This window comes from Mchenga conophoros, linkage group LG22 (genome assembly GCF_057382185.1).
Source record: "Mchenga conophoros isolate Kocher_MC1m ecotype Shallow Benthic linkage group LG22, M_conophoros_male_GT1.1, whole genome shotgun sequence".
Taxonomy (NCBI): domain Eukaryota; kingdom Metazoa; phylum Chordata; class Actinopteri; order Cichliformes; family Cichlidae; genus Mchenga; species Mchenga conophoros.
This window is the reverse complement of record NC_140546.1, coordinates 31493431-31521408: the sequence shown is the minus strand read 5'-3', so window position 1 is coordinate 31521408 and position 27978 is coordinate 31493431. Positions and strand designations below refer to the sequence as shown.

General features: G+C 40.0%; 1 protein-coding gene across 2 annotated transcripts; it reads right to left on the bottom strand.

Annotated features, from left to right (window-relative positions):
- Nucleotides 1-28: 28 nt before the first annotated feature.
- nt5c1aa (5'-nucleotidase, cytosolic IAa) lies at nucleotides 29-26988 on the bottom strand. 2 transcript variants are annotated; one of them, XM_085262255.1, is made up of 7 exons: nucleotides 26356-26988; nucleotides 22370-22414; nucleotides 15512-15679; nucleotides 15284-15413; nucleotides 9354-9476; nucleotides 3542-3726; nucleotides 29-2571 (listed from the first exon to the last, which is right to left on the bottom strand). In XM_085262255.1, the coding sequence occupies exons 1-7, from the start codon at nucleotides 26509-26511 to the stop codon at nucleotides 2215-2217; spliced, it is 1164 nt and encodes a 387-aa protein (XP_085118381.1). In that variant the 5' UTR covers nucleotides 26512-26988; the 3' UTR covers nucleotides 29-2214. The 2 variants fall into 2 exon arrangements, with proteins under 2 accessions (XP_085118381.1, XP_085118382.1); XM_085262256.1 differs by lacking the exon at nucleotides 22370-22414.
- Between the last annotated feature and the right edge of the window lie 990 nt (nucleotides 26989-27978).

The following is a 27978-nucleotide window of genomic DNA, read 5'->3' as shown; positions in this document are numbered from 1 at the left end:
CACAAACAAATGAAAATAAAGCCAATACTTCAATTGTAATCTTTATTTATTGTCCATTTACATTTTCTTAATCTTGCAAATCCTTCAATAAAGCAGTTATCAAAGTGCTGTTGAATCTGTTCAAGCTGAAACCGAATGTCACCCTGAAGCCCAGAGTTCCCCGATTAGCTTGTCGTGCTGAAACTTTATCTGCTCACAAGTCAGCAGTTGTTTTAGTTTGCCAAGAGACACATCTGTTTAATTACTGTATGTGTGTTGCCTGTGAGGTTAAACCTGCGGGTTGCTTGTCACTTTTCTGAACCCCGTGGTACTCAGAAGACTGATTGAGCGTAATGATGCGTCTCTAATTATACACTGGTTACAAGTAGAGTCATGTGAAGTAGACTGGCATTTTCTAAAGGTCACTGCAGGGATTTTGTCTATAATAGAAACATTTATATTTTTCTATCAAACATTAGCAAGATTCTCTAACTACAATTTAGAAATGGATTTATGATGGTGAAACTTTACACCATTAAACAAAGTCACCTGGGTATACAAGACAGAGAATTCAACCCAAGATTGACGGCTTATGTTTACCTATAACGTGTGTGCTCTAGTTGGAATATTAGCAAAAGATCTAGCTTTCAAAAATCTCTTAGGTTAGCAAACCTGTAAAAATATGACACTTGCTCCACTGGTTAAATATGAAGGTAAAACGCAGGTTCATTCAGTTAAGTCAGTGTTTTGTTAGACTAAGACCTCCTTAGGATCACATATTTGTGGGAACATTAGCATGCTAGCACAGTAAACTTTAGCATGCTAGCATGGTAAACTTTAGCATGCTACATATCAGCTAAAACGGATCAAAATTCCATTTAGCTATGCCATGAACTGTGAAAGCCTTAACAAGCTTAGGTTTTAACATGTAATTGCCAAGTTTTACTTTGGTTTTCTGTCGTTTATGGGATTGCATAAAACGTCATGGAAGCCATACAACATAACTGGCTGTAAGTTATACATTCATTGAAACTAAAGGCAACTTCTAGAGCATACAGCCATAGTTTGCAACTAGAAATGTAAATAACGTGGTTTCTTCGCTACAGTAATATATTTATAACACTGTCTGGTCACTATTGGTTAAGTTGCATACCACATACATTACTTGTGACCTGTCTGATTGCAAGCAGGGGAAACTTGTTGCATATCTCATCCATCTCTCTTTTCCATTGTTCTTTTCTCTCTCCAAAAAAAAAGTTTAAAAAAAAAGACAAATCTTTAAGAAAAAAAAGAAAAGAAATCAATCAATATAGCATGCTAATTACGTACCATTTGAACCGCTCTGAGCTGCGAAGCATCATGCAAAGCCAAAGCTCCCACGAGTTTCTCGTATCACTCCACATTACAGTAGTTCAAATATTGTTATAGTTAAAATACTTCCAAATACAAAGGAGTGGAGGGTATTTTGGATAAAAACACATCACAGTGTCTAAGATCCTGTCAGGTGCCACGTGGGGTTAAAACAGAAACATATTTCACTGAAGTATAAAACAAACCGTCTGTGCCCTCCTGCCTGTGTTCACCCAAGAGAACTATAATTCCACTCCTAAGGCACCAAATGGCTTTCTATATTTGATTTGGATTTTGGAACACAAGAACAGATGGCATTGAATGCTTCAGTAATATACAACACATTTTGTACAGCTGCATCCTAATCTTTTTACATTTGTGTGTAATCAAACTATAAAATGTTTGACAAAACTTTAAATTATTACTTTCATGCTATAGTACATCACCATAATGGTTAACAATATAATATCTCTGCATTGTGCTCACAGTTCATTTATTAACATTCAGTGCACTGTTACATATATATATAAACAATTCAGTTGTTCACTCCTTGTCTTCGCTGTGAAGACAAGGAGTAGTAAGAGAAATACTTAGTCAAGAACCAAAGCATGATTTAATGAAACACTTGTTTTTGGACACCTTGGTTATTGGGTCATCTCAGGTTCCAGACCTCTTGTTGACCTTTATCCAGATTTCTTATCTGACTCCTAAAGTAGTAGCACTAAGCCGAGGCAGTAGATACTGTGGTCAAGCAAACATGTACTTCCATACAGTTAAAAAATAGAAAAAGTTCATCATCTGAATTTTACTTTAACAACTTTTTGTTTTGTCCTAAGATAATATCCCCTCCCTCTACCAGGTCACCAACATCCAAAGACCTTTTGTCTACTTCCCTGCGCTGGTGTTGTGCTTGGAGTTATGTTTCTGTGCAATGCCATAGGGAACATGTGCAGCGATGGTACCCATCTCTGCCGCTCCCTCTATGTGAAACATTTGATCATCGAAGTAGATGTGTGGCCTTATCTTCTCAAGCATAGGGCCCTTTGGTGCTCCTGCAAGGAACAAGGCCTCATCGATCTCCAGCCCCCAGGCCCGAAGTGTCTTGAGAGCCCGAATCCCAGAACTTGCTGCACTACGAGCTGTGACCAGGTAGGTGCGGATAGGGCAGTCCAGACGCTGGCCTTTAGCGTAAAACTTTTTCTGGAGCTTCCCCAGTGCCTCTAGGAAGCCCTTCAGGGGACCCTGCCAAAGAGGAAAAGCTAGTGAGGACCTGCTATCTGTTTTCTTGTATATATGTTAAGATTTGACTCATCTTTGACTTGTCACGCATCAGCTTTATGTGTATGTAACACATACAAACCCTGATTGAGCTAGCACCATTTTATTGTAATGTAGCACAGCGTGAGGTATGCACTGCTAATTTCCGAAATTGCTGGTTGTCAAGGAGAATGACATGTCAACTGACAGTCTTTAGAAACAATTTATTATTTCATTTAATTTTGCATAATATATTCATAGAATAATCAGTTACTGAAATGGATTTCATGTGGAAACCATATGCACGCTCATCATTGAGGCTGCTTGGAAAAGATAATATTAGGAAGAATATAATGTTTTTAAGGATTGCTACACTCTTTGGAGTCATCTCAGTCTGGGATATTGTGTGTGTAATCTGCAGTTAGTTTTTCTTTTCTTTTTCTTTGAAATTTAGCCTCAGGTATTAACCTTCTAAGCTCCAAGCTAATTGCTAATCTTATTTTAAAGAAAGGCAAAACTGAATTTTCAAGGAAGAAAATGTGAAATATTTTTTGTTGTGTCACCTGAAATTTTTTTTCTTTCTTCTCTGATTGCCTTGAAAGAACAATTTAACAAAAACAAACAACCCTATTCTGATAGGGTTATGGGTTGTGACCAATGACCTCGGAGGGTTAGGGTGCAGGATGTACTTTATGTTGTCACCAACACCACGGATCCTGTTAAGAGAAACGTATTAACAAAACACCCTGCCTGTCTTCTTGTTAAAAGGAAGTTTTTCTTTCCCTCTGTCACTAAAGTGCTAGTTTAAACTGTTGTTGATGTTTTCTCTCTGTTATTGTAGGGTCTTTACAATAGAAAGCACCTTGAGGTCACTGTTGTTGTGATTTGGTGCGCTATAAATAAAACTGAATAGAATAAAAATCAATGCAAAGAAATTCAATTAAAGAATACCAACATGGTCCAGTAGCCTGTCCTCATTTTCCTTCTCATGTTCGAAGAATTTGTCCAGCCCATGGGCCTTGAAGATGCGTTCTGACTCATCTGAGAAGAGGACAGCATCGCCATCAAATGCCACTCTTAGCTGGGACTCGGATACCTCTGTCATCTTCTCCGGCATGAACATTGTGGCTGCTGCGATGCCTGAACACAAATGCATAAGACAATAAAGGGCTCAACTATCACTTAGCTAATTACAGCTAAAGAGAAGTTGTGTTTGTACACTTCATTTGTTTTTAACATTAGTACATTATGATTAATTCCTTCACTTCCTGCACTTAATTCTGAACTGCACTCTCTGCATTTCTTCTTTAGAGGGAGTCAGGAGTTGCGTTCCCTATCAGATATTTTGCCCTGCTTCCTTTACTTCATGTTTCAGTTCATGGCTAGTCCGTTTTCCTTTCATTGCAGCAGCTCAAACTGGTACTGAATAGTGTGTATGGTCCCCACAGGCTCATGGGGGATGTTGCTAATAATATGATGGATGGTGTCCTGGAGGATCTCCCCCAAGATCTGGATCAGAGCATCAAAGAGCTCCTGGACAATTTGAGGTAAACTGGGGGCCAGTCAAGGATATCAATTTCTTAATCTTTCAGGAACCTCCTGCATACTCTCACCACATGAGAGCAGGCATTGTCATTTGCACCTTGAGGAACCCAGGACCTAGTGTACCAGTGTAGGGCCTGACAAAGATCCAAGGGTTTCATCCTAATATTAATGGCAGCCAGTCTGCAATTACCTAGCCAGTATACCTGCCATGGATATCTCTCTGCAGACCATCACTGAAAGACCAACGATGTTACAGACAGTATAACGTTTTCCACAGTTTTTCCAGACTCTTTAATGTCTGTCACATGTGCTCAGGGTGAACTTGTTCTCTCTCTGTGAAAAGCACAGGGTGCCAGCGGTAAACCTGCTAATTCTGATATTCTACAGCAAATGCCCACTGGGCTCCGCGGTGCCAGGCAATGAGCACAGGATCCACTGGCTATCAGGGCACCCTCATAAAGTCTGTTTCTGATTGTTTGGTCAGAGACATTCAAACCAGTGTCCTGCTGGAGGTCATTTTGTAGCTCTGGCAGTGCTCATCCAGTTCCTTCTTGCACACAGAAGCAAATAACAGTCTTGCTGGTGGGTTAAGGGCCCTAAAGTAACTGTCTGTCTCCAGGAATCTTCCCCATGCTCTTGAGACTGTGCTGGGAGACACAGCAAGGCATCTTAATTTAGTTGGTGCTACACTCGGATTAAAAAAGGTGTTCCTTTAATTTTTCTAAACAGTGTTTTTGCATATTGAGTGGTTGAGAATCAAGTAAACAGAGACATCACTTGTTTAGATAAAATCAGCTTTTAAACGTCACTTCAGTTCACAAATAAATCTTTTGATTTTCTAAGGTGCAAAAAAGCATCTTTCACTTCATTCAGTGCTCTCTTTCATTTCCTGCCAGAAACAGAACAAATCAGGAAGGTTTTAACTGTCACCTTCATAGCCGCAGTCCTTAAAAACATGCTCTAACACTCAGAGGAAGTATTAACAAATGGATTTACAGCTAATTAAGAGCTTTCAAGTAAAATGTCAGAACCACTTCCTTTGCTTCACTGCTTATGTGCTCTGTGTTTTTGAGGAGCTGCCTCCCACAGAGGTGCGGCATTACTGGCACGAAGCTTGTAAATGACATGAAGAAAGTCCCTGGAGATGCCTTTACAGCTACAGATGGTTGACAGTTAAAGGAAACCCTTGATCCCTTTAGGTTGTATTGTTCTGTGGCCTTCCCAGTCATCAACGTGGCATGCCCTAAGTAGCATGTGTGTGCACATGAAGAGGGTGACGTTTGCAACAAATGACCAATCACAAGCATGCACAGGTCTCCTAGGAAGCAGAGCGGATATTTTACAAACAAAACGAAAATTATAACGTGAGGTTAAACACAATACAGCTGAAAGCTCTACACCTTGTGAAAACCTGCTGTATTAATATGTGAATGTGACTGTAGTGCAAAGTGCTTCAAGAGGTCAGAAAGACTGCAAAAGTGGTGCATAAACGCAGTCCATTTACAGACAGCCCATAATTAAGTCTCAGATAAAATTCATGAATTCTTTCAGCTGTAACCCAGCAGGGTTAAAACTATGTGAGAGCAAACAAAGAGCAAAGATAAAAACAGAATTCAAACCAGTAAGTGGGTTTATCTGCAAATTTTATATAAGGTCATAAAGTGCATGGCTTAGACCGTCCTGTGTTGGGATTACATTTCTATGTTAAGGCTGATAGAAAAATAAAACTGATTTGCTACTTGAGGCCAACGGGGAAAAACAAGCTATGAGTAATGTTGCTCCTGAGCTATTATATTTCCTCTCAGTGCTTGTCGGGAAAGAAAAACGTCTCACTATCTTCCAGAAATGGTGATGCGATTTTCTGGCAAACTGATTGGTCAGTAGTAGGGATGGGTATCGTTTAGATTTTATCCGATACCGGTGCCAAATCGGTACTTTTGAAACGGTGCCGGTGCTCAAACCAGTGCTTAAAGAATGGAGAACACAAAATTGGTCCAAAAACCTCTCATGTTCAGCTGTTTTTTGTAAAAATATAACAATGTTAGCCTTTTCTGCAGCTATGGGGCATATATGGTATCACTCTTGGCTGGAAGCAGTGCTCAATCAATGGAAAAAACACAAACTTTGTCCTAAACCTCTCATGTTTAACTGTTTTCCACTTTTTCTTTGGTCATTTTAGCCTTTTTAGCCAGGGTGAAGGGAGTATCTGCCATCAAACAAGAGGACAGCCGCATGTAGCTATGATGATGTTTGCTAGTTCACCTTACATGCATTAATGTAATAACGTGGTTAGCCTACTCAACGTAAATTAGCTACTCACGCAGAGAAGAACGGCTGCTGCCACCATCATCCGTCATCATTTCTGCTACACTGGCAGGGCTAGGGGCCAGGACTCTCCTCTTCGTGTTTTTGGGGGATGTTGCATAACAGGCAACCCACCCGCAGTAGATGTGCTCGGTGTGAGGTCTCGCAGCAAGCTATCAAATACGGCGCATTTCTGGGCTTTTAAAAAAAACGCTATGCGTCGCCAGGTGTTTCATCGGATTTGAGGTGTTACCTCCTTTGACAGTATCACAGTATCAGCTTAAAGCACTTGTTGCAGGCTGCTGAGTTTGCATATTTTGCTATGAAGTAAAGCCAGACTTTTGACCGCTTTGCCTTGGACATTTTTAATCTGTAGCTCTGCTCTAACAGAACGTACGTACCTGGCCCCGCCTACTATCCTCGGAAACGTAAAATGATTGGCTAGAATCTAAAGTGTATCACAGCTCAGGGAAAAAAAGCACCGAAATAAAGCACCGAAATGTGCGCTGCTTTTCGGTCTGGTTACTACCGTTTATGTCAGAACCGGTGCCATCATGGCACCGGACACCGGTACCCATCCCTAGTCAGTAGGCACTCATTTTGCACTTGTGGATTTCTTACGTGCTCCAGAGCAGGTTTACTGTGCGACAGAACTTAAACCATAGCCACTTGAAGCTTTACACAGCCAGTTAATTTTCCTTAAATTTGTCTCAAGTTATACACCCAGTGACACAGATTGTGTCACAAAAACCTCCTCTGTGTTGGCTGCAGTAATAATGCAGCATGAAATTCGCTGCACAGAAGGGATTTAAATCGTTGGATGTGGTTGTCACCTCAAGTCCCACAAATTTTCCATCGTTGCATTTTAATGGATCTTATTTCTTTGGCAGAAAATGACCAGTGACTTCAAATTGTGACACAAATTAGCCAAAGCTACAACAAATAGGATGTTGGTAACCCCTCACGGTGCCATGGCACCATGGAAACCATCAAATAGAGTGCAAAGACTAAAGTCACAGCAGCACTGCAGAAGATGTCATTGCTACTTCTTATGCAAATACACACACATTACACAATGTACACTCCTAGCACAGTGTGTGTGTGTGTGTGTGTGTGTGTGTGTGTGTGTGTGTGTGTGTGTGTGTGTGTGTGTGTGCAGGCTGCTTTGTAGTTTTTCTATGTATGACATGGCATATATTTGGGGATTTATGATTTAGGGATTAAATCAGTTTTTTATTGCTATGAATTTCAAATCATACTTGAACCTGTATATTTCAAAACATTTCTATCTGTGTCTGAAAAAAATGAAAGACTTTCAAAAACTAGTTTTTGTTATCCAGCTTGGAAAAGGTCAAGTGTGCTGAAACTACATGTAAATAAAATGCATGCAAATAGGCCAAAACAACTAGTGCGGTTACATGACGCGTGCTTTGAAAAGAATTCAAGATCAAGCTTCCTCAGAAGGACGATTTAATTAAATGTGAGGCACGAAAGCTTCCTGAAGGCATTCCTTCGGACACATTTCCCTGATCAAAATAAAGCTGAAGTAACGGAGTGTGTGAGGGCTGTGTATGACTTGATGCTACTGGTTTGCCTTTAATTTGTATGCTAAACTGCTTCTGTGAGACTTTCTAAATGTCTAAAACATATAACTGGATTACTCCATTTAAATTACTCCGATCTCTAGGAGGACACCAGGATACTAGCATGCATAAATATATTTTTTTATTGTGGCAATGCACCCCATATTTGGAGGCAAATACGAGCACGATCACTGCCATCTACTGTTCTCAGATCTGAATTCTTTTGTCTTCCACTATAGTCGGATGGTAATTATATGAACATAAACCAAATGCTGTACTAATGTAATCCTCTCTGGTGATTAGTGGTTATTCAGTAACCCATCCTCAGGAGATTCCTCAATTTTCTATTCCTGTTTTAGTTGTTCCTAGTTTTTCTGGTAAACCAATCATCCCACGCTCTACGACTGGAAAATTAGGTTAATGCTGAGGTGACAAAATCTGCAGTTAATCTAAGGACTACAAGAGGCCCCGTTCCAAAAGCCATTTAATCCCCAATAAATCCCATCTTAAAATGCAAAAATAAAAAAGCATGTTGATAGTCCTGTGTATTGGTCTCTGGTCCAATCACTGTTTATTAGACCTCATTTTACTTTAATTCGAGTTTAATTTTTGTGCTGTTTGCACTTTTTAATGGAATTTAGAATATTAATTCCAATATGATCTGCTGTGTGGTCCAGCAAGACGTTTGTGCTTTAATATTTGCAAGAGAATTTTCTAGTCTTTTCTTTATCCATCACTTACTACCAGTTAGCAGCCATCTTTGTGTGTTGCACTCGTACATTTTATGGTTTATGTTTAGGTGGTTGGTTAGGCCCTTTGCCCCTCCTGGAGCAAAGGTCAACTGTTTACTAACGCTTCCACCATTTATGGATGCCGCTTGCTCACCAAGCTGACAAGCTTTAGCTGTCAAGCTGGTTCTCCGTTTCATGCAAAACTTCTGACACACACACACACACACACAAACAGAGACACAAAAAAATGGCGGGGGAAAAAAGCTAGCATTAACGCTTCAAAATGAGCAATCCAAAACTAATAAAGTACGACACAATGGCCATCTTTTATATACAGTCAATGAAAGACAGCAGGTTTAGAACTGTGCAAAATACAGAGTTACGAGGTAACGATATACTTCAATAACACTGTGTAAACTCTTTTTTTAAAATGCTAATAAACAGATATTTATTAGCTTGTAAAAGTCCTGTGCTACAGCTTTCAATCATTATTATATAAGAGTCACATAATGCAAAAAAAAAAATCTGGTGTGAAACGTAGAAAAAGCTGTAAACTTTAGTAACTTCTAAGTATTTTTCAGCTTTGTGGCAGGACTGGCCTTACCTTCAGTCAGCGCCTCCCTAACCTTGTTGGCATCAGCAGACAAGTAGAGGTTGGTTTGCCAGGCCTTCAGGTAGCCAATAGGACTGCTCCCCCCCGTCATACAAAACCTCTCAATGAACAAGTCTGTGGATGAGAGGAACAAATAGCAACAAGGTTTTTAATTTCAGTACATCATCTGGTGTTAAATGTCAGCATTCAGTCCATCATCAGCATTACAGATCCATTACAGTGTTGATAAATGCATCTATTTGCATGTTAGCATACCAGCAAACACCGCATGACTTCAAAGAGTCGCTTATATAATCTATATTTGCACTAGAAGCTGGGGCTCTGACTGTCAGGGAGTTCACGAAAGGGTCACTTCGGGGGCCGTGGACGGCAAAAAGGAGCGAAGATGTTCTAAAGACATGGTGAGAGGATAAACTTACAAGTACTTAAAACATGGAGAGGGTCCAGAGAGGGGGTTAATAGAAGGGCGGGAAGACGGAGGCTGTGCAGATGAGAGGAGGAAGCGAAAAGACTTGGTGGGAAAGTGTCTGTTTACATTTTGGCTTGGGAGGCCTTTTAATTCGCTGCTGTGGACTGATCCACCGAGCAGTGGACAGTCGGTATGTGGAAAATGAGAAGAGACTGATATTAGGTAATTAGATCCACGAGTACAGATCTGCGGATTATATCTGTGTCCTTGGGTAAAATGAGCTGGTATTTATGAGGGAAAAGAGGATGGGGGGCTATTAGAAAGGGCACGGGAGTAAAATAGAGTAATATCTGGTGATGGATTGAGTTTGATTAGAGTTGAAGGTCATAATAGAATGAAAAGGTAGGCGACACCTAAGATATATGGAGATGAAGTAAGAGGAGGAGGTTAGTGTGGACGGGAGATTTATAAAAAGAGAAATGTGAAGGTTATTCCAATTATTTAAAGCTGCAATCGCCGAGGCATGAATTTATCTTCATCCACAATAAAGGTCCACTGGCCTTTTTTAGCACAGGGCTTCCACAACGTTTGGGAACTTAAAAGAGGCAAATAAAATATCAGAGTACATTAAAACTTCTACTCCATGTAATTTGCTTCTATATGTTGTAAAATTGTCATTTTAGAGCCTAAACTGCAGCAGCTAATGACCTTCTGAGACTGTAACGCTGCAAAGCTAACTGTTATTCCAGTCTACGCTGTACTCACTGACCTTTAGTGTAAAAAGTCAGCTGCAAGTGAAAACACACATTTGATTTGCTCTAAAGCAGATGATATGGATACAGTAATTGGACAGCTTGAATATTAACTGAGTTTGTGTTATACTCTGATTAGAGAGTTTCCCTTACTTTTTTTTTCCAAGCAGGGTATAATCTAAATGCTTATATGTTGTAACCGCTCCAAAAATAACAAAAGATGGCTTAAAATGTTCTCGGTACATGCTGCAGCAGGGAAGACCCGAACTCTTTCGTAGCAAGCATTTTTAATTTCTCTTTGCTGTTTGGGCTGATTGGGACCTCATGAATGTAAAAACAAAGAATGATGTTTTTACCTGATTTTACTCTACAAGGGCTTGATATCCACATTTGAGGACATTCGTTTTAAATTTTGATAGAACAATGGCATTATAATGTCCCCGTAAGTGCATATCAGGCCCAAGTAGAGCAAAATTTAGTAATCTGGTCTAGACAACCCAAAATGTGATGTCCACATATATGGACGCCAGGTCCTAGGAGGTTAAAGCTGTGCTAAGTCTAAGGCAGCTGTGTCCATCACCAGGTCCGGGTGCCAGAAACGTCCTATGAAGACTTGGACTTTTAATTGTATTTTCACAAGTTTTTTACCTTTTCTTACTGATAAAGACCTCCCTCTTGGATATTCATACAGCAAAGTAATTAGGTATCAATTAAACAATTTGATGACAGAAAAGTCTCTGGGTTTTTTCTCTACAAAAATTTCTATTGGTGTTTTTTGACTATCTACATGGCCCACGATGCTAAATGAGTTTGCCATCCCTGGTCTAAGGCCTCAGTCACACAGACCTACAGATCAGTTGATAACACCTGGGCAACTTCTATTTTCTAGGTAAAAACATGTATCCCCCAATAGGTTGGCAAGTGGTTGCTGGAGGTTCCTCGCTCTCAGGTGAAAATTGGGCACAAAACAGGTGGCAGATCAAAAACATTTTTGGATTTGTTATAGATGCTAGTAGACTGATGCAACACTCTCAAACTACTCTCCAAGCAGTCGTTAAACTGTGAAAAGTGCAAAGCAAGAACATTCTCCCTTTCTGGTTTGCTTGTAAACCTTTCTTTTTAAATAAATTTTGCTTGGAGACTGCCAGCAACCATCAGCAACCATCTGCCAACCTGAGGTTAAAGGATATCACCGATCCATCTCCGGGCCTGTGGAACTGAGACCTTACAAAAACACAAAACAACTGACGTCCATGTACATGAGCAAATAGATGCTCTTTCTTGAGTTTTCCATTTTTTCATGAGTCCAAGCTGATAAGAAATGTCTGTTTGTTTGTTTGTTTTTTAGCTGGATATAAAAAAAAACTTTGATCAAGTTTTGCCTCAATGTATTATAGGCTCAGTAAGTTTATCCCACGTCATTCCAAAGAACTGGGAAAATATGTGGGAAAATATATACCCCACTGCGAATAATTTGCAGAGCCCACTGTCGACTATAATAATGTAATATTAATATAGGAGTAAATGCTGAGGCAAACCAGGCAGGTGCAGCTCTGTGCTGAATACAGAACATACGGACAAGCAGGCGGACAAAGCGAATATTCTTCAGGCTGAAACAAGCAAAGTTCGATATTTTTGTGCAGTTTGGTGGCTACATTTGTATGTATAAACCTTGCCTGTTGCTGTTCTGGTAATCAGTTCAAAATGTGAAGTTCACTTTTAAAGACACATGAAAGAAACAAAGGCAGATAAATGTAGTGTGACTCATAATCAGGCTCTAGGCAAAACGAGCTGGACTCCAGAAGGAACAGAGGAACTGTGTTGCTTTAAGCCCCCTGAGTAATCTCCTCTCAGTTACTCAAAGAACCAACTGTCCTCTGAAGATTTTCTTAATGGTTTATTTAGCTTTGTAGTCAGACCCTGGTGAGTTTGACCCCCTCCCCTTCCCCTACGCTGTACCGCACCTCATCCTGTGTTTCAGACTGGTGCAGGAGCGTGGGAGTCACTCGAGGGAAAATATGCTTGCCATTGACGTTCTTGTATCTTTTTCCCCTGTCTATTAAGAAAAATGTTTTCATCTAGCTTCTTTGCATGATTTATTTGCTTGTTCAAAACATCTGAAACATGGTAATAAAACAGGAAATCAACATGACTGAAAAGACACTGCAGAGCACCCAGAACAAGCTACAAGCTAAGGTAGAATTCTGCCCCTATAGAAGTCAGGTGTATGCCTGCACACGTCCATTATTCATAGGTGTATAGTGCAGGAATTTAATACTTGATTCTGCCTCGAAAAACAGTTTGGGTGCGCTGATAATCAAAAATAAACACATCCAGTTCGCACATCCAGTTTCAAGCTAGAATAAATGATCCTCAATCTTTTTAACACGGCTTTGCTACTCAGAGAGACCCACTGCAGGAAAGATGCTCATGAAACACTTATCAATGTTATCAGAGAAGCCATGTTTCCTTTAAGTGTGCAGGAACGCTCAGAGGTCAAGCGACTGTTTGAATGCCTCACATAGAGCCACCAGAGAGGATCTAACATGGCGGCATCTGGAAGGCCGAGTGTTGCTTTGGTGGCTTCGCTCAGACTTGTTTTTGTTTCGGGCCTCTTGGATTATTCTTACATCCCAAAGGGAAATAAGCTTGAACCCACTCCCGTCATGAAGCCCCGAGGATCTGAAAACATTAGAGCAACTGAACAGGAAGTGGTCTGTGAGAGGGATGTCATCACGGGGTCTGAGAGTTTCCCTGGGAAGGATCCTGTCAGTCAGCTGTTCATACACTCCACTGTTTGTCTCTCAGCTGAGCCTGCGTCAGATTCTGGATGATGTATGGATGCTTTTGGGTGCTGGGTTTGGACGTTAGTGGGAAAGCGTGCACTTATTGGAAGCATTAAATTGAGAAAAAACCCCAGAAAAAAGCAGATGCATTTATAGACTATTTTTTTAAGTTATACAGGGATTACCTGCTTCACTTAGTAAAGTTGTGATTGATCAGCAGCAGCCCTAAACTTATATTTTGGAGGAAAACTAAGTATAATTATTTAGCTTTTTGTCACGTCAGTATTTTTTCTTTTTCTTTTTGTCCCTTGGTTGAACTAAAGATTCTAACTGACACACATCAAATGCTATTTATTTATTATTTTTCTTTTCTAAAAAACATCTTCCAGCGTACCTCTCATCATTGATAATAACTTCACCTCCCAGGAATGTTGTTAACCCTGATCATGCTCTAACATTTGCTTCTACCATCCACACCTTTTTACTTTCTCAAAGTACTCTATAAAACACACATGCACTGTCTTCTGTGCTTTTAGGTAAACGTTGCTCCATGTGTGCGCACTGCTGAGAAAAGACAGAGACAGCAACTACCATTCACACTCCGATGCAATGGAGTATGAATATGATCTTGCCCAATGATATCTGGCATGCAGACTAGGGGGAGCCAGGGATTGAACCACCAGCCTTCCGATCAGTAGATGATGCTCTACCTCCTGAGCTACTGCCACCCTGTATAAATGCCCTTGCTTATCTAACTGATTAAGAAATTTTAAGGACACATGGTTGTACATTATCCAGATTCCTTGACACACAATCCCCTCGAGGCCCTCAAATGTCAGAATGTAATCCCCTACAACCTTTCTGTCATGCCCACTTGAGGTCTTCAAAACGTGATGCAGCTTTGAAGGTAAATGTCAAAATACTCCAACATCCTCACTCCTTCTTTCCTAATTATAACTCAGTCTTAGGCCTCGGTAACAGCAGAGTAAAAATAGAGTTGCAATCTCTGTACAACTGGGACAAGCTGGTGGGTTAGCAGATGAACATTAAATGTTACTGTTCTTAAGAAAAATGTTCTTTAACTACTTGTCAGAAAGCAATGCTAAAAGCAAAGTAATGGTAAAGTGTCCTTTCAGCCTTAGCATCAATCTGGGGATTTGCTAGCTTTCGTTAGCATTGTTAGTGTGCAGATGTTTGCAAAGAGCCGAAGTTGTGTTAGCAGCATAATGTACTTGTTTCTGATGTGGACACAGTTCCCATTATTTTCCTCCTTCCTCATGCAAACTGAAAACGAAGAAAAATGGCCTGTTGTTTGACCTTTTTTTTTCTTTTCTGCAGATAACTGAAAAAGTCAAGGCATTACTGTGACTGTAATTACAGATTCTGATTGGTGCAGTAATGTGTTATATTACTCTGTTACTGAAAAATTTTATGTGATAACAGTAACATGTTGCTTTGGAACGTGTTACTGTTATTGCTAATGAGTCACACAAACATGGAGTTTGCGCGGAAACAAAAGTCAGTTTTGGTCCAAAATTCAAGGATTGCAGTTATTACCTATGATATGAAGAGAGGTGATTCCAATTCCTGTGTCAGCACTGTCATGGACATAAAGAAAAATGGCTGATAGCTACTTACTGCATACAGCAGATCTGAGCACATTATATTTTTTCTCCTGATTATAAACCAAATGAGGTCTTTAAAGACTCTGATTTCAAAGACATGATGTGGGGGGCGGTGGGCATAGTTCAGATTGGCAACATGGAGAGTGTGATAATAAGCTTGTCAAACTGATAGTGTCTGTGTGGGTGCTTGAAATTTCAGATATATAATTGACCTATCAATGGACTGTTATCCCATGACAGGAAGCTATTTAAACTGAGAACTCTGTCTGCTGCATAGCATCTTTCAATAGTGCCACGTAGGGCGAGTAATTCATTTTCAGTGGCGTACACTGACAGTTTTTAGGCTTACTGTGGTGGTTGATGGTGTTGATGAGCCGGATTCCAACGTGGGCATGGTTATATGTTACTAAAACGATGTCAAACAGTTCTTCACTTTGGGGGTACAGCTCTCGCAGACGAGCGTTAACCGCCTCCAGAGCCTGTCAAGACAGAGAAACAGTCAGCTGAGAAAAATCAAGACCAAAAAAGAATTTAAGAATTAAAAAATAACATCTGTGTGTGCTTGTGTGACTTTAACCTTGACAAAGGGGAAAGCAGGCCCAGGAGCAAAGGGTTCGTTCTCATGTTCAATTTGGTATCTCAGATATTCCTCCACACCTTGCTGCTCAAACACCTTTTGCTCCCGCTCAGTCCGGAACAGGACCCGAGAGGAAACAGCTACGGTCACTGCGTTCTCTGGCTTCGGCTGCAGAAAACCAAAGTCAAGGTGGACAATGGAAAGATAAAGATGAACAAAAAAAGAGAACACCACTGAACAGTAATGATAAGGTTAATGGGAAACACAGAGAGGAATGCGTGCCCGTTATTTAAAGAGTGCGTGCTGTTTTGGTCTATTATTGTTATCTTCACATCAGTGTGTTAAATGCTATCGATGTTAACTTCTTTGAATGCCATTACATTACAGGAGTCATTTCGAGTGATAGAGAATGAAGGCTATGTATATTCAGAAACTCAACTATGTAGTCTCACAAAAATTGTTTACAGGTACAGCATTAACTGTTTATGAATTAAAACCATTTTCAGAGGCTGAAAAGTAATCAGACAATTTCATGACTATTGAATTAGAGCTGGAAGTCTTCACTTCAATCACATTGTGACTGTTTGAGTTTATGGAACTGTCTCTTTATGTTTTTTAACCCTCCTGCCATCCTTTAAAAAACTCACACCCATCACCCTAGGGACCATTCTCAGCCACGCCATAAAAAGACCATATATCCATATTTTATTCCACTTTAAATTAGCCAACCTTGTAAAACTACTTCTCCCTGAAATATTCATGTAAAGTTTTAATTATATTTTCGTTGTTTTAACCCTTCAAATCCCAGTGTTATTACATGAGCGCCCTGTGTTATAAGCCCCAAAAACCAAAAAACGAAACTAAATATTTCCACAAAAAACCAGTTGAAGTAATATGTGATTGTCATTATAAGTAGGCCTTTAGATGGACCAAAGATTGGCACCAACATACATTTTGACCTGCCATTATTTTTTTTGCATTTTTTTTGCAATTTAAAAATTAAAACTTCAAGGCCCTGAGTCTTCATTGACATCCAAGAAAAGAAGAAAAAATAAAATCATATGATGATAATTTGGGGTTGAAAAATAGCGTTTATAATGGAAGTCAATGGGCAGAAAATGGTCCCCAGGGTGATGGGTGTGGGGATTTCTGCTGCTCAGCCATTTTAGGCTGATTTAAGGAATTCACACTGGAATATTAACATTGACAGGTAAAAACTATCCTGTGGCAAGTTTGGTTATATTCCACTGAACACGGTGGAAATGGCAGCCATTTAACACATAGCAGTGGCACAAAAAGGTCCCAAGAAGGCAGGAAGGTTAAGAATATAGATGAAAGAATGTGCTATCTTGGGTGAATTTTAAAGCTGTTTGATATTATAATGTAATTTCATAGAATAGAGTATCTAGTTGGCAAAATCCCTTTATAATAGAAAAAGTACAAACTGCAGTTAAACTAAACATGGTGCACTCATAAAAGCAATTCTAAATTAAGAGTTACTAATAACAATATGCACATATGAAGTTAAACTTGCCAATGTAGCTTGCCATCACCAGTGTGTGAATGTGTGTGTGAATGGGTGGATGACTGGATATGTAAAGCGCTTTGGGGTCCTTAGGGACTAGTAAAGCGCTATATAAATACAGGCCATTTACCATTTACCATTTAAACTAATAATTTCAACATTTATAGAAAACAGTTTAACATACAGATATAAAAAAGCAAGAAATTGGGCTTAAGAGCACTGAGTATATATAAAAGTGGATGTGTATAATCTCTCGTATTAAAACCTCAGACTTTGGCTGTCACCATCTTGAGCAAGAAGTGCAAATCTGAGAAATCCAATAGAGTGCATACCTACTGTAGTAGCTGTTACACAACTTCAAGGGACTGTCTTCTAAATAAGTGGGCAGGTCACATGTGAAACTTTGAAAATCTCAGCTTCGAGCCAAGCGACTGAAATGTGTACCAATGAGAACACAGGATACAGGTGATTCACATATGACATTGCAGTTAATGCATTAGGGTTAACTAGAGGCTACCAGAGCCTGGTATGTCCACCAATGACCAAACAGCTTTAATGCGAAGCCTGATGAGCGAATTACTTCCTGTGTGGCTGGAGCTTTAGAAAGCGTGTAGGTTTGAAATTCCCTTCTCTTTTCATACACAGAGAATATGTCCATCTCTCATATACAGTCTGTGATTACAGCTTGTTGTTAGCTTTCAATATCACCTCAGCCTCATGTGGCTGTAGTAATTATGAAAATATTGCAAAGATCAGATTTAGAATTGTGCAGAAGCAAGAGAAAAATACAAAACACAAAATAATAAAAATATAAAAGATATATTTACCATGGGACACAAAACAATATTAAGGAGAAGTGGTAAACACAGACCTCCTGAATTTTCATCTTACAAGTTCCATCCTGTGTTTACCCTCTAGAATTAAAAGAAACACAATTTGTCCCTGCACTGTCAACACAACGCAAGCCTGTCCTTGAGAACCTTTGTAGGGCCAAATAATCAAGCTCCAAATGGATTTTTAGGCATTTAATTTCGTAAATATATAAAAAATTCAAAATCCCCCCCCCCCCCCCCCCGCGCTCCAAAAAACCCCTTACAACATTAATTATGACCAAACCAAAGACCAATATTTGTTTCTACTGTTTGTTGTTTGTTATTTTTCCATATTTCTGTGACTCTGAGTGACATATGTTAATGTAACCATGGTGACAAAGGTCTAAATCATAAATCCTAAAGTGTTTTTTAGCCTCAAACACGTGAAAAAGTCTAACAAGAAAATTTCCCTGCTCATGAGCTCCGTGGATAAACAGGCTTTACATGCAGTGCAAAAAAGACAGTCAAACAGCGTCTTAGTAGAAGTTGAGGGAAAATGCACAAACGCACCAATTTAATTTGCTTTTGAACTAAAAAGTACGTTCTAGTACTGTTCTTAAATACAAATCCACTTGGCAAGCGGTCAGGGAAACCACATTTCTCCCTAGCAACCTATAGTTACTAGGATGTAACCTGACCCCTGACGAGTGTCTAAGCCTGTGTGAGTGGGGCTTCAGTCATCAGTTTCACAGGGACTACGAGTCCCCTCGCAACTAGCCAAGTATTACTGCTTTTACTTTTTATTTTTATTGGAAGTCACCAACTGGAGGGTAATGTTTGAGCCGCAGTAGAGTAAAAACCTTCATATGACTAGGAGAAAATAGACCAATGGCATTCAGAATTTGGAGGCTTGCAGATCATTGCTGCTTTTTAAATGTAGGCAGCAGTCTGAGCCAGTCTGCACTGATCAACACAAGTCATTTGCAATGTGTCTCCTTGCAACAGGGAGCTCGACTCAACAACTTAACTGGTTTCCAAGCTGTTGTATTCCAATCATAGTCCTATTTAATAACAGTTCCTATCAGTATCTCTATCATGCAGCAACTGTGTGACTACTTGTGGAGAGATTCCTGAAATTCTGTTGTATGAGCTTCTGGCTGGTCTGTGAATTTAACTAGTCAGTGTGAATTTCAGTTTAATGTGAATTTCTTGTATGTGGATGGCAATAGATTCCTAATTTTTTGCCAGCTTATCACAGTTAATCACCATATTATCACAAACAGTTTGCACATAACAGCCAGCTCGAGCCCATTTAAACGCAAACTGAGAGCAGAGTCACTACATTTATTGTTGTTTTATCAGCACCTTGATTTACCAAAGTCCCAGACCTAGTTCCTGTCCTCAAAGAAACCTCTTCAAAGGTAACAAGACTCCAAGTTCTTTGCACATGGTCATAAGAATTTAATTTGTGTGGAATCATACTGTTTTATATGAATGGCAAAAATGTCAAACCTTCAGAATACAATGTCAACACTCCCGTCCTGTTTCCTCATGCTTTTCAGATTCTATACATTTAAAAAAGGAAAAACAACAATTTTATATTTCACTAAATAACAGAGAGGTCCATTTTAACGAGTCAGTGTATGTAGAGCTCTTTGGAGCTTTGTCTGTACATGTGTGTTTTGTTTCCATGGTCTCAGATGAACTGCTAGATGGCGCAGTGGTGTCATATTGTGTTCATGTTGCCCAATGTGTGTGTTTACACTCAGGCCTGTGTGTTTAGGGGTTGACGGGGGGGAGCTGCATTCCTCCTGGGTTAACTGGCAATAATTGCCCACAGTGGGCAGAGGAACTCGTGCCTGTGTAGTGGGAAGAGTGGGGTGAAGGGGCAAAGTGTTTCAGCCAATGCAGAGAACACTAATGTGCATGTGAAAGTGTGAAAGTGTGTCATGTGACACTGGGTAAATGGAGTGTTGCTTATGGGTTTTTTTTTTAAAATTTACTGTTCTGATGCAGTATTGATTGAATCCGATGCTAATTATTTTACTGTATATTTACTGTTGTTTATACAGTGCTGTGATCTTCAGCTGTTTTCAGTGCGTCTAAAATTGTGCTTGTGAGTCAGTATGTTTCCACATGGATGAGTGAGGGGTTGGATTCTGTGTATTGAGATGTTTGCCTGTTCTCATCTCAGCCTTGACGCTTGTGTACTTGTAAATAGGCCACAAGCCGACATGTGCGCCGTGCCATTGTTCCTGCATTTAGCCTCTTTTCCATCACAACCCTGCTGCTTGCTGACCTGTTGCCTACTTACCTGTTAACACACACGTCACCTGGCTAGGCTTAATCCCACATGGGAGTCAGATTAAAGGATAGATTTGATGAAACACTATTTAATTTTGACAGTTTCTATATTTCTGTGTCCACTGAACTGAAAAACATGTTTTCCGTGCATGCATATCATAGAAAAATATCATTGTTTTCTTCTTTTTGTTATTAGTCGTAATGCATTTCTGATCCACATATGTTTCACTATATGAAACATCAACACTGACTGCGAAGCACAATGAATGTGATAACAGATGAATTACACGACTCTAAACCTGACGCCATCTTGAAGGATTTACCTACGGCAGCGTATACAAACACAGGCATACGAGTTCACGAGTTCTGACAATTACAGCCTGTCTTAGCAAAACTAAGTAAAAAAGGAAGAGCAAGAGTGCAACTGCATAAAAATAGACAAAATGTGGAGTGTTATTCTTGCTGACTTAATAAGAGAAGAAAAGTTTAAAAAAAAATCTGCTTCATGTTTTAGTCAGAGTGAAATGTATCGTTAGGAAGCAGAAGGTCTGCATCAATTTGGCAAATGTCTTAAAAAACTAGTCATTAAGAAGAAAGTTGGCTCACAGTGAGGGAGAGGAGCTGAAATGGCATGTTACACACACTAAATAGACTGAGGGGCTAAATAAAGATTCTTTTGAACTGTGAATCATGCAACACTACTCTAGTAGAGTCCAAGAATATAAAAATGAAGCTGGAAATGAAGCAGAACTGTCCGCGTGTAATAGATCAATCCTGCATAGTCTGCACTTCAAAAGTGCAGCTTTCAGCTTGAATCCAAGGGGTTTAACAAGAGGTTTGCATTAAATAATCCTTCAATGAAAATCTTTTGCACTCTATCTGAAGTGTGGAACCCATGGACATCACCAAATGCTGTGTTTCTTCCACTGAGATGCTCTGCCAGGCCTGAATACACCTTCGATAGCTCCATCTCTCTGGCAAAGTCTAACCTGGCCTTCGTCTTAATGTGTAACCAATGTTTTGCACCTTAGTGTAAACCCTTTGTATTTCCATTCATGAAAGTGTTTCTTGACTCTAAACTTTGTTTTTTCAGCCTAATAATGGGGTCCCTCACTTTGACCTTTTATTTAAAATTACATTGTAAAGCTATAAAATGCAAATTTAACACTTCTTTATTTATCATATGTGTGTGCGTGCGTGCGTGCGTGCGTGCGTGCGTGTGTGTGTGTGTGTGTGTGTGTGTGTGTATAAAACAAGGGAAAGATGGCCACAAAACTGCTTGTCAGTCAATTATCTAGGGGTTTTCAGCCTCTGAAAGTGAGGGTGAGGGACTATGTATAGAAATATTTTCTATTCTTACATAGATTTTGTTAAACTCCTTGAATCAAAGCTGAAAGTCTGCACATCAACTGCATATTGTTGGATTTAAAAATCTACGGTAGCAGTTTGCAGAGGTAATGCTGCAAAAGAAAATCACATCTTTGGCCAAATTATAGACTGTAATTTTACTCCTTAAATAGTATTGCCTATAATATATCTTTTTTTTATAATGTACATGTCTCTTTGTTTTGTTGGTTAGCGTTGGATGTAGCACAATCAGATTAGCAGTTGCCAGCTCAAGTTGTTGTCATCTCGAGAAGCTGTAAACACGAGAATCTTTCCCATCAGTACCTCTGATGTAACACGAATGCCCACTGGGAGATGGTGTTAATTAAAGGCCACAAAGAATAAATATTTAACAAACTACAATATTAGATCATTACTTCTTTTTTTCAAACAAATCCAGTTCCTAATAGTGAGCCACACATGATACTGTTGAAAAAGGCTGGATGTTTAGTTACTGGCGTAGTTACAAATGTCAGTAGGTTTGTGACTTGCTAAAACAAAGAAAAAGCTTCATATGCGCCATGAGAGTTGCTTCAGAGCCTGCAGGAGAGGATGTCATCTAAAAACTGCTATTATTTTTTCAAAGTCACCAAAACATTCAGTGTAGTGAAGGGTGAGTATGAGACTGTATATTCCTTCGGCAGCCAATACGGACGTGAAGAATGGATCGACATGACAGCACACGTGATGATGCGTTAGGTCAGCCCGTTGGTTAGTAGAGTGGGAGTATCCGTGATCATGCAAGCACATCAACAGCCATCACAGGAGGTTCAAACAGGGTGAAAGGTGTGGCACTGACTGGACACCAACTTTCAACTGGGACATACTTACGAAGAACACGCCTCCCTCCACCTTCCGGGCTCGTCTCCCTGTCACCTTAGCAGAATGACAGTTTTTATTCATCACAAAGCTTTTTTTCAGCATCACAATATTTCCTTTAAATAATGTCCTGCTATGCCTGACGCATAATTCTACATATTTCTAAAAGCTATGGAGACAAACGAGAAATGTGATCAACGTGCACAAAATCTCAGACAGTTTTGCAGGTGTACCAGACTTTTGGTACACAGTCTACTCTATGAATAACGTGTCACACAGTCTGAGAGTGATCCCAGAGCAAGACTCCGGTGCTTTGCTGTGATTTGATACCAGTAGTGTTAACTGCCTGGCCTCTCTGAGCGGGCCTCCAAACCCAGTCATATGGCTCCTCTGCACTGGGGACTCAGAGTAACTATAATCACTTCCAACCCACTGATGTCTGTGATGGCAGAGGCAACTGTATAAATAAAGTTGATGGTGATAAAAAAAAAAAAAAGAAGGAAAAAAAGGAAAATCCTCAGTGTGATTCTGAAGTGGTGCTCAGCTTCCCCCTTTATATTTTAATCCCGTTAGAGCTTCCCAGATCATGGATACCCCGACTGGTATCCATGAGTCATGTGTTATTTACATATTACAGCCTGAGAGACATCCCTTCTACCCACGGGGAGCAGGGGTGGGGAGAGAAAAAAGGTGAAAGAGGGTGAGAGGGGGAAGCGGTGGGAAAATAAAAGCAGTGAGAGTGTGAGCAGAGACTGGCAGGGTGAGGCGATCGGGGGGGTGCAGATATTTATAGATAAGGTAAAGGCCAGTGATGATGCAGTCTGTTCCAGCACCGGCAGATATGGTAACATGGCAGAGTGACCGGACACTGCCAGAAACAGCAATGCTAACACAGGGTTTATGAGGTTTGGTCTAAGAATCAGGCCAGTATTATCACCCAACTGAAAATTATGCATCATGAAATAACGTGCACGGTATTTGGTTAGTGTTTGTGCATTTTTTATGCCACACTTTGGGTATGATAGTTGAAGGTTTGACAGTATAATTACTCATTTATGATTTATTTTGATCTTGTCTAAGATAAACGTGTAAAAGAGGCTTACAGGAAGTCACGGGAGACAGTGACACAGACCAGCCTGGCATCACTGAGTAGGGTATAAATAACACAGACGTCTTTTATGTGTCGTCACTTTGCATTTTTTGTAAGTTGTGAGTCATTTTACATCATTAACCTCACACAACCTCTCACCACAAGCCTAATTTTAGTCTTTTAACATAGGGGCAGGGGCGTAATTTCCAGACCCAACCAACATAACCCCCCCCCCCCCCCCCCCAAATAAAATTATGAATTATCTTGCATAAATAGGCTGCTGATTTTCTTTACTCATTTCAGTTATTACCAGCAAAATAGTTGCATGTTTACTCATCTGCGAATTTACCCAGATGTATTTATTTATTTATTTAGACAGAGATGAATGTGAGCACAAAGTTACGCTGATGCAGGGTGTCAAACATCTCTGGGACAAGATCTGACCAACCAAAATGTCCAATTTATCTCCATTAATAGCTTTGCACAGAGCAAACATTACAAAGGAGGGAATTTTATACTATTTTGTGCATGTTGCAAATCCGTAGGAATGGATTACATCCTTAGCATAAAGTCCAAACTACTAATTTATTCAGTTTTACAGCCTCCTTGCTGACAGATGGCACCAAACTGTGGTTGTTAAGCCCAAGAAGTTGGACTGATTTACTGCAGTAGCGTTTCTTTATACTGAATGTGGAAAACCTATGATGTGTGGTTGAACCTGAACATAATTGCCAAAAACTATTTCATTGTCAGTTTGCTAGTTTGGATTGTTTTTGTTATTTTGATTTTTTTTAATGTGAGCATTTTCAGAATGTGCTTAAACGTCTTTACAGTAAAAGGAAACAGCAACAAAAAGTTTATTAAGCTGTATTTTTCTGGTAACTAGTAAGATAAAAATTGGACTGTGTGTTTCCCACAAACTAAAATGAGTTTGACCTTGCTTTATGATCTATAATATAGAAAAACTAAAGGTATAAAAAGTGTAGAAACTGTGTGATATTTACTTGCACAGTGATACATCTTTGTGTTCATACAATACTGGAGGATTTAAAAATTGTTTGCAGCATTGCTTTAGACCTTCCTGTGTTTTAAATAATGACAACAAGTTAAGATAAAACCTGTTCACCACATTTAAACTGTTTTCAAATGGATTAGGGTTGAAAAAAAAAACCCTCATTACCTGCCTTTGGACGTGTTCTGTTTCAGCATAGATATAATGAAAAGGTCTATCAGTGCTATTTGGTTACACTTGTCAGACCATTTAAATTATTTAAAGAATTATTTAATATGACACGGTAACATGGCTAAAAGTGCACGACTAAAAAGAAGTAACACCTTCCAAATATGACCCTTTATTTGTCCTCCTATATATGTTCTGCTTAAAGTTCATTTCACTGTGTTTGATTACTTATCACACCACCTGATGGAAAACGAGATCATAACCAGATGGTGATTTCTTTTGTTCAATTAGAAAGTTCATTCATTGAAATAAACTCAGTGTAATCTATTCGGTGCAGTTCCTATGATAAATAATCACATACAGTTTTCTCTAATGCTGTTATGTAGGTATGTGCTCTTTCAGATGAATGCATTACACGGTAATACGATGCGGTAATATTTAGACAGATAGCTAAGCGCTATCATTGGGACACATGGGGATGCATGTTTACAGTCCGAAAATACACCGATGTGGCCGCGTTAATCTTCGAGCAGCACAGATTACTCGGCTTTTAGACACTTTTAGCTGAGTCCTTTCACGTTAGCTTGCATTTCCTGTGAATACATAACTCAGTCTTTAATGTTTTTCTTCTTGCCCTTATTCTTCTAATCGTACGAGCTTACTAAATGCTTTGTTAGTTACATTACAGTTATGCCCTCTCAGAGTCACTCGGATTAGTTTAGCAGCCTGGTCCGTGATTCCCTGGAAATGGTACAGTATGTTCTGTTCAATATCCTGCAACGCTATAAACAGAATCAAAACCTTTGCCAGGGAGTGTGATCTGATCCCTTTTAATTGTAAGCTGAGATCCAAGCTAAACATTTACAAACTGGAGTTTTCATCTCGACAGTTTAATATAAGTCCAGGCTGTGGACCTAGCGATCAAGTATAGCTGCAGTCTGGTCAAGCAAACTTTGTAATATATTCGAATTGTTCATTAAGAGATTAAAGCATGTGACTGCTGGCTTTCTGTGTGATTTCACTACAGTACATTTGTTTAAATCTATTATATAAAACATCCTCTTGACATCTACCAGGTCATCATCAGCCCATCTATGATTTGGGTGAAAGGTGCGGTTCATAAAATCTTTGTCTGTTAGGAATTCCCAAATGGAAATGTGCCTATGTAGCATGTGGCAACTGCAACCCTAATGTTAGACAGGTCAACTGTGACCTTAGATTTATTTGGAAATACAACATTACAAGGCATCGTGTGTATTGCTGTCATTAAATCTTGTGTAAATGAGCCTGTGCACCCACGTCCAGTGAGTGATCATCATTATCAGCTTGCCTGCCCAGCTGCTAAACTCTGGCAGACACAGAAGATATTAGTTTTTTCTTCAATTCATTCATGACCGAGGCAAAGGATGAAATAGACTCTGAACTCATAGTCTGTGGACCCCAAAACACAGCCAGACTCACAGTTTTCCTGTCGCTCCTGATTCCCAGTCCCCCCCTTTTTATAAGGTGTGCTTAAAACCGCACGTGGGCAATGTCAACAGCTGACTCGAGAGAATAAGCTGGGCGTGGGGGGGCAGCAACAGGGTGGAGAGAAGGAAGAGGAGTACAGAGGGTTGTTTGGTTCCATGTGATTGTCTCAACCGGCAAGGCCTTCGCGCTCTTGTGATCTGGAAAGATTACATAATAAAAGTGGGACACATGCAGTTCTGGGTGGAGAGTGAGACTTACTGGCTTTGGCTTGGCAGTGAGGCCCAGGTGGTCTTTGTCAAACTCTCTTTTCCCCTCCCATGATCCTGCGCTGTCGCCGTTGGACGAAGGGGCAACTTTGAGCTCGGCGACCTGTCCGCTCATCACCTGCACAGGCTCCAGACTCATTTTCACCATAGAGGATCCCTCTGTCTGCACTCCCAAAGCTATCCAGACTACTCTACCTTTGGTAAAGACACTGTCCTCCGCTCAGGCGAAAAAAACAAAGAAAAATGTTTAAAAAACACAAGCAAACACAGAATATGTCCCACCTCAGTCTGTAGCATTTACGGAGACTCTTCTGTCACGTTCATTGGTGATTGGCTTACTAAAGTGGTTTGTTGGTGTTGCACCTGCCCTGAAAGTAGTCCGAGTGTGAAGAGCGAAAGTGTTGACTCTTCACTTGTCTGTATCCCTCGTTCCCCCCACCCCTTCAAGAGAATTACTGCTCCTTGCATCCACTTCCACACAACATGAAATACTCATTCACAACCGTGCTCCTCTGTGACAGCGTACATGCACACACGCGCTGTCACACATACAGTCTGTCCTCGGTAAGTATGTTGCGGGCTGTGCAGCAATCCATCTGCTGCTACCTCTCTGCCTGTCTCTATCCCCTTGCTCCCCTCTCCCTCCCTTTCCCCTTCCTCTCTGTCCCATTCAATCACTCTCTCGGCTCCCTGGTGTCATTCGTTCCCCTCCTGCCGACCAATCACAACCCCACTTCCTTATTCAGCGCGGCCCCTCCTCTACACCCCCCTCCCCGCCAACAACACCGTCCCTCGTGTGTTGACGATGCAGTTTGCCCCAGAGGCTCATGGGATGCTCAGGCACACGGTAAGTACACAGCAAAAAATAGCCTAAGTGATGAGCCATTTTATCCAGTGGCGAGCCAGCCTGCTTTTTTTTTTTTTTTTAACCACGTGACTTGATTGGTGAAGGCCAATCAGGTGAAAGACTGGACAAATCATTAGAGAAAAAAGTGGAATTATCATATTATAACACCAGCTAACTCTGTGTTTTTAGAAACATGTAAATAGATTTCGACTTTTTAAACAATAACTACTGGGGTATAGCGAGTATAAGAGGCAGTGAGGGAGGGGGTGTTAAGGGAATGGGGATAGATTAGCCTAAAGGTAGCACATAATGGATGTAACCTTCATTTAAACCAAGGTTGCACACTCAGTAAAATTCAGGCCCATTAGTGGCTGTACTCCTAATAACACAGCCCAGCATCGAGCTCAGTGCTGCTGTGGTTTGTTGCTGTATTTTACACACACACAAAAATTACAAGTTCATAAATGTTTTAGGCTAAATGTAAAAAAACAAAAAAACAAAAAAACAACCAAAGTATTACAGGTTTTAACTTGGATTTAGAAACAAATATTACTTTTTTTTCTGAATTCACAAAAGACTAACAAAGAAAGTTCACCAAAATTTTGTCACACAGGGCCAGATTTGTGAAACCCCCAAATATGATACCTCACAGGTGACTTACAGAAGTTTCACTGTTTTTTAAACCCAGGTGCTGTCACTTCATTTCAATATCAAGCACAAAAAATAAGACTTGCTTTAAATATAACGGAAATGCATATGCAGCAGGGT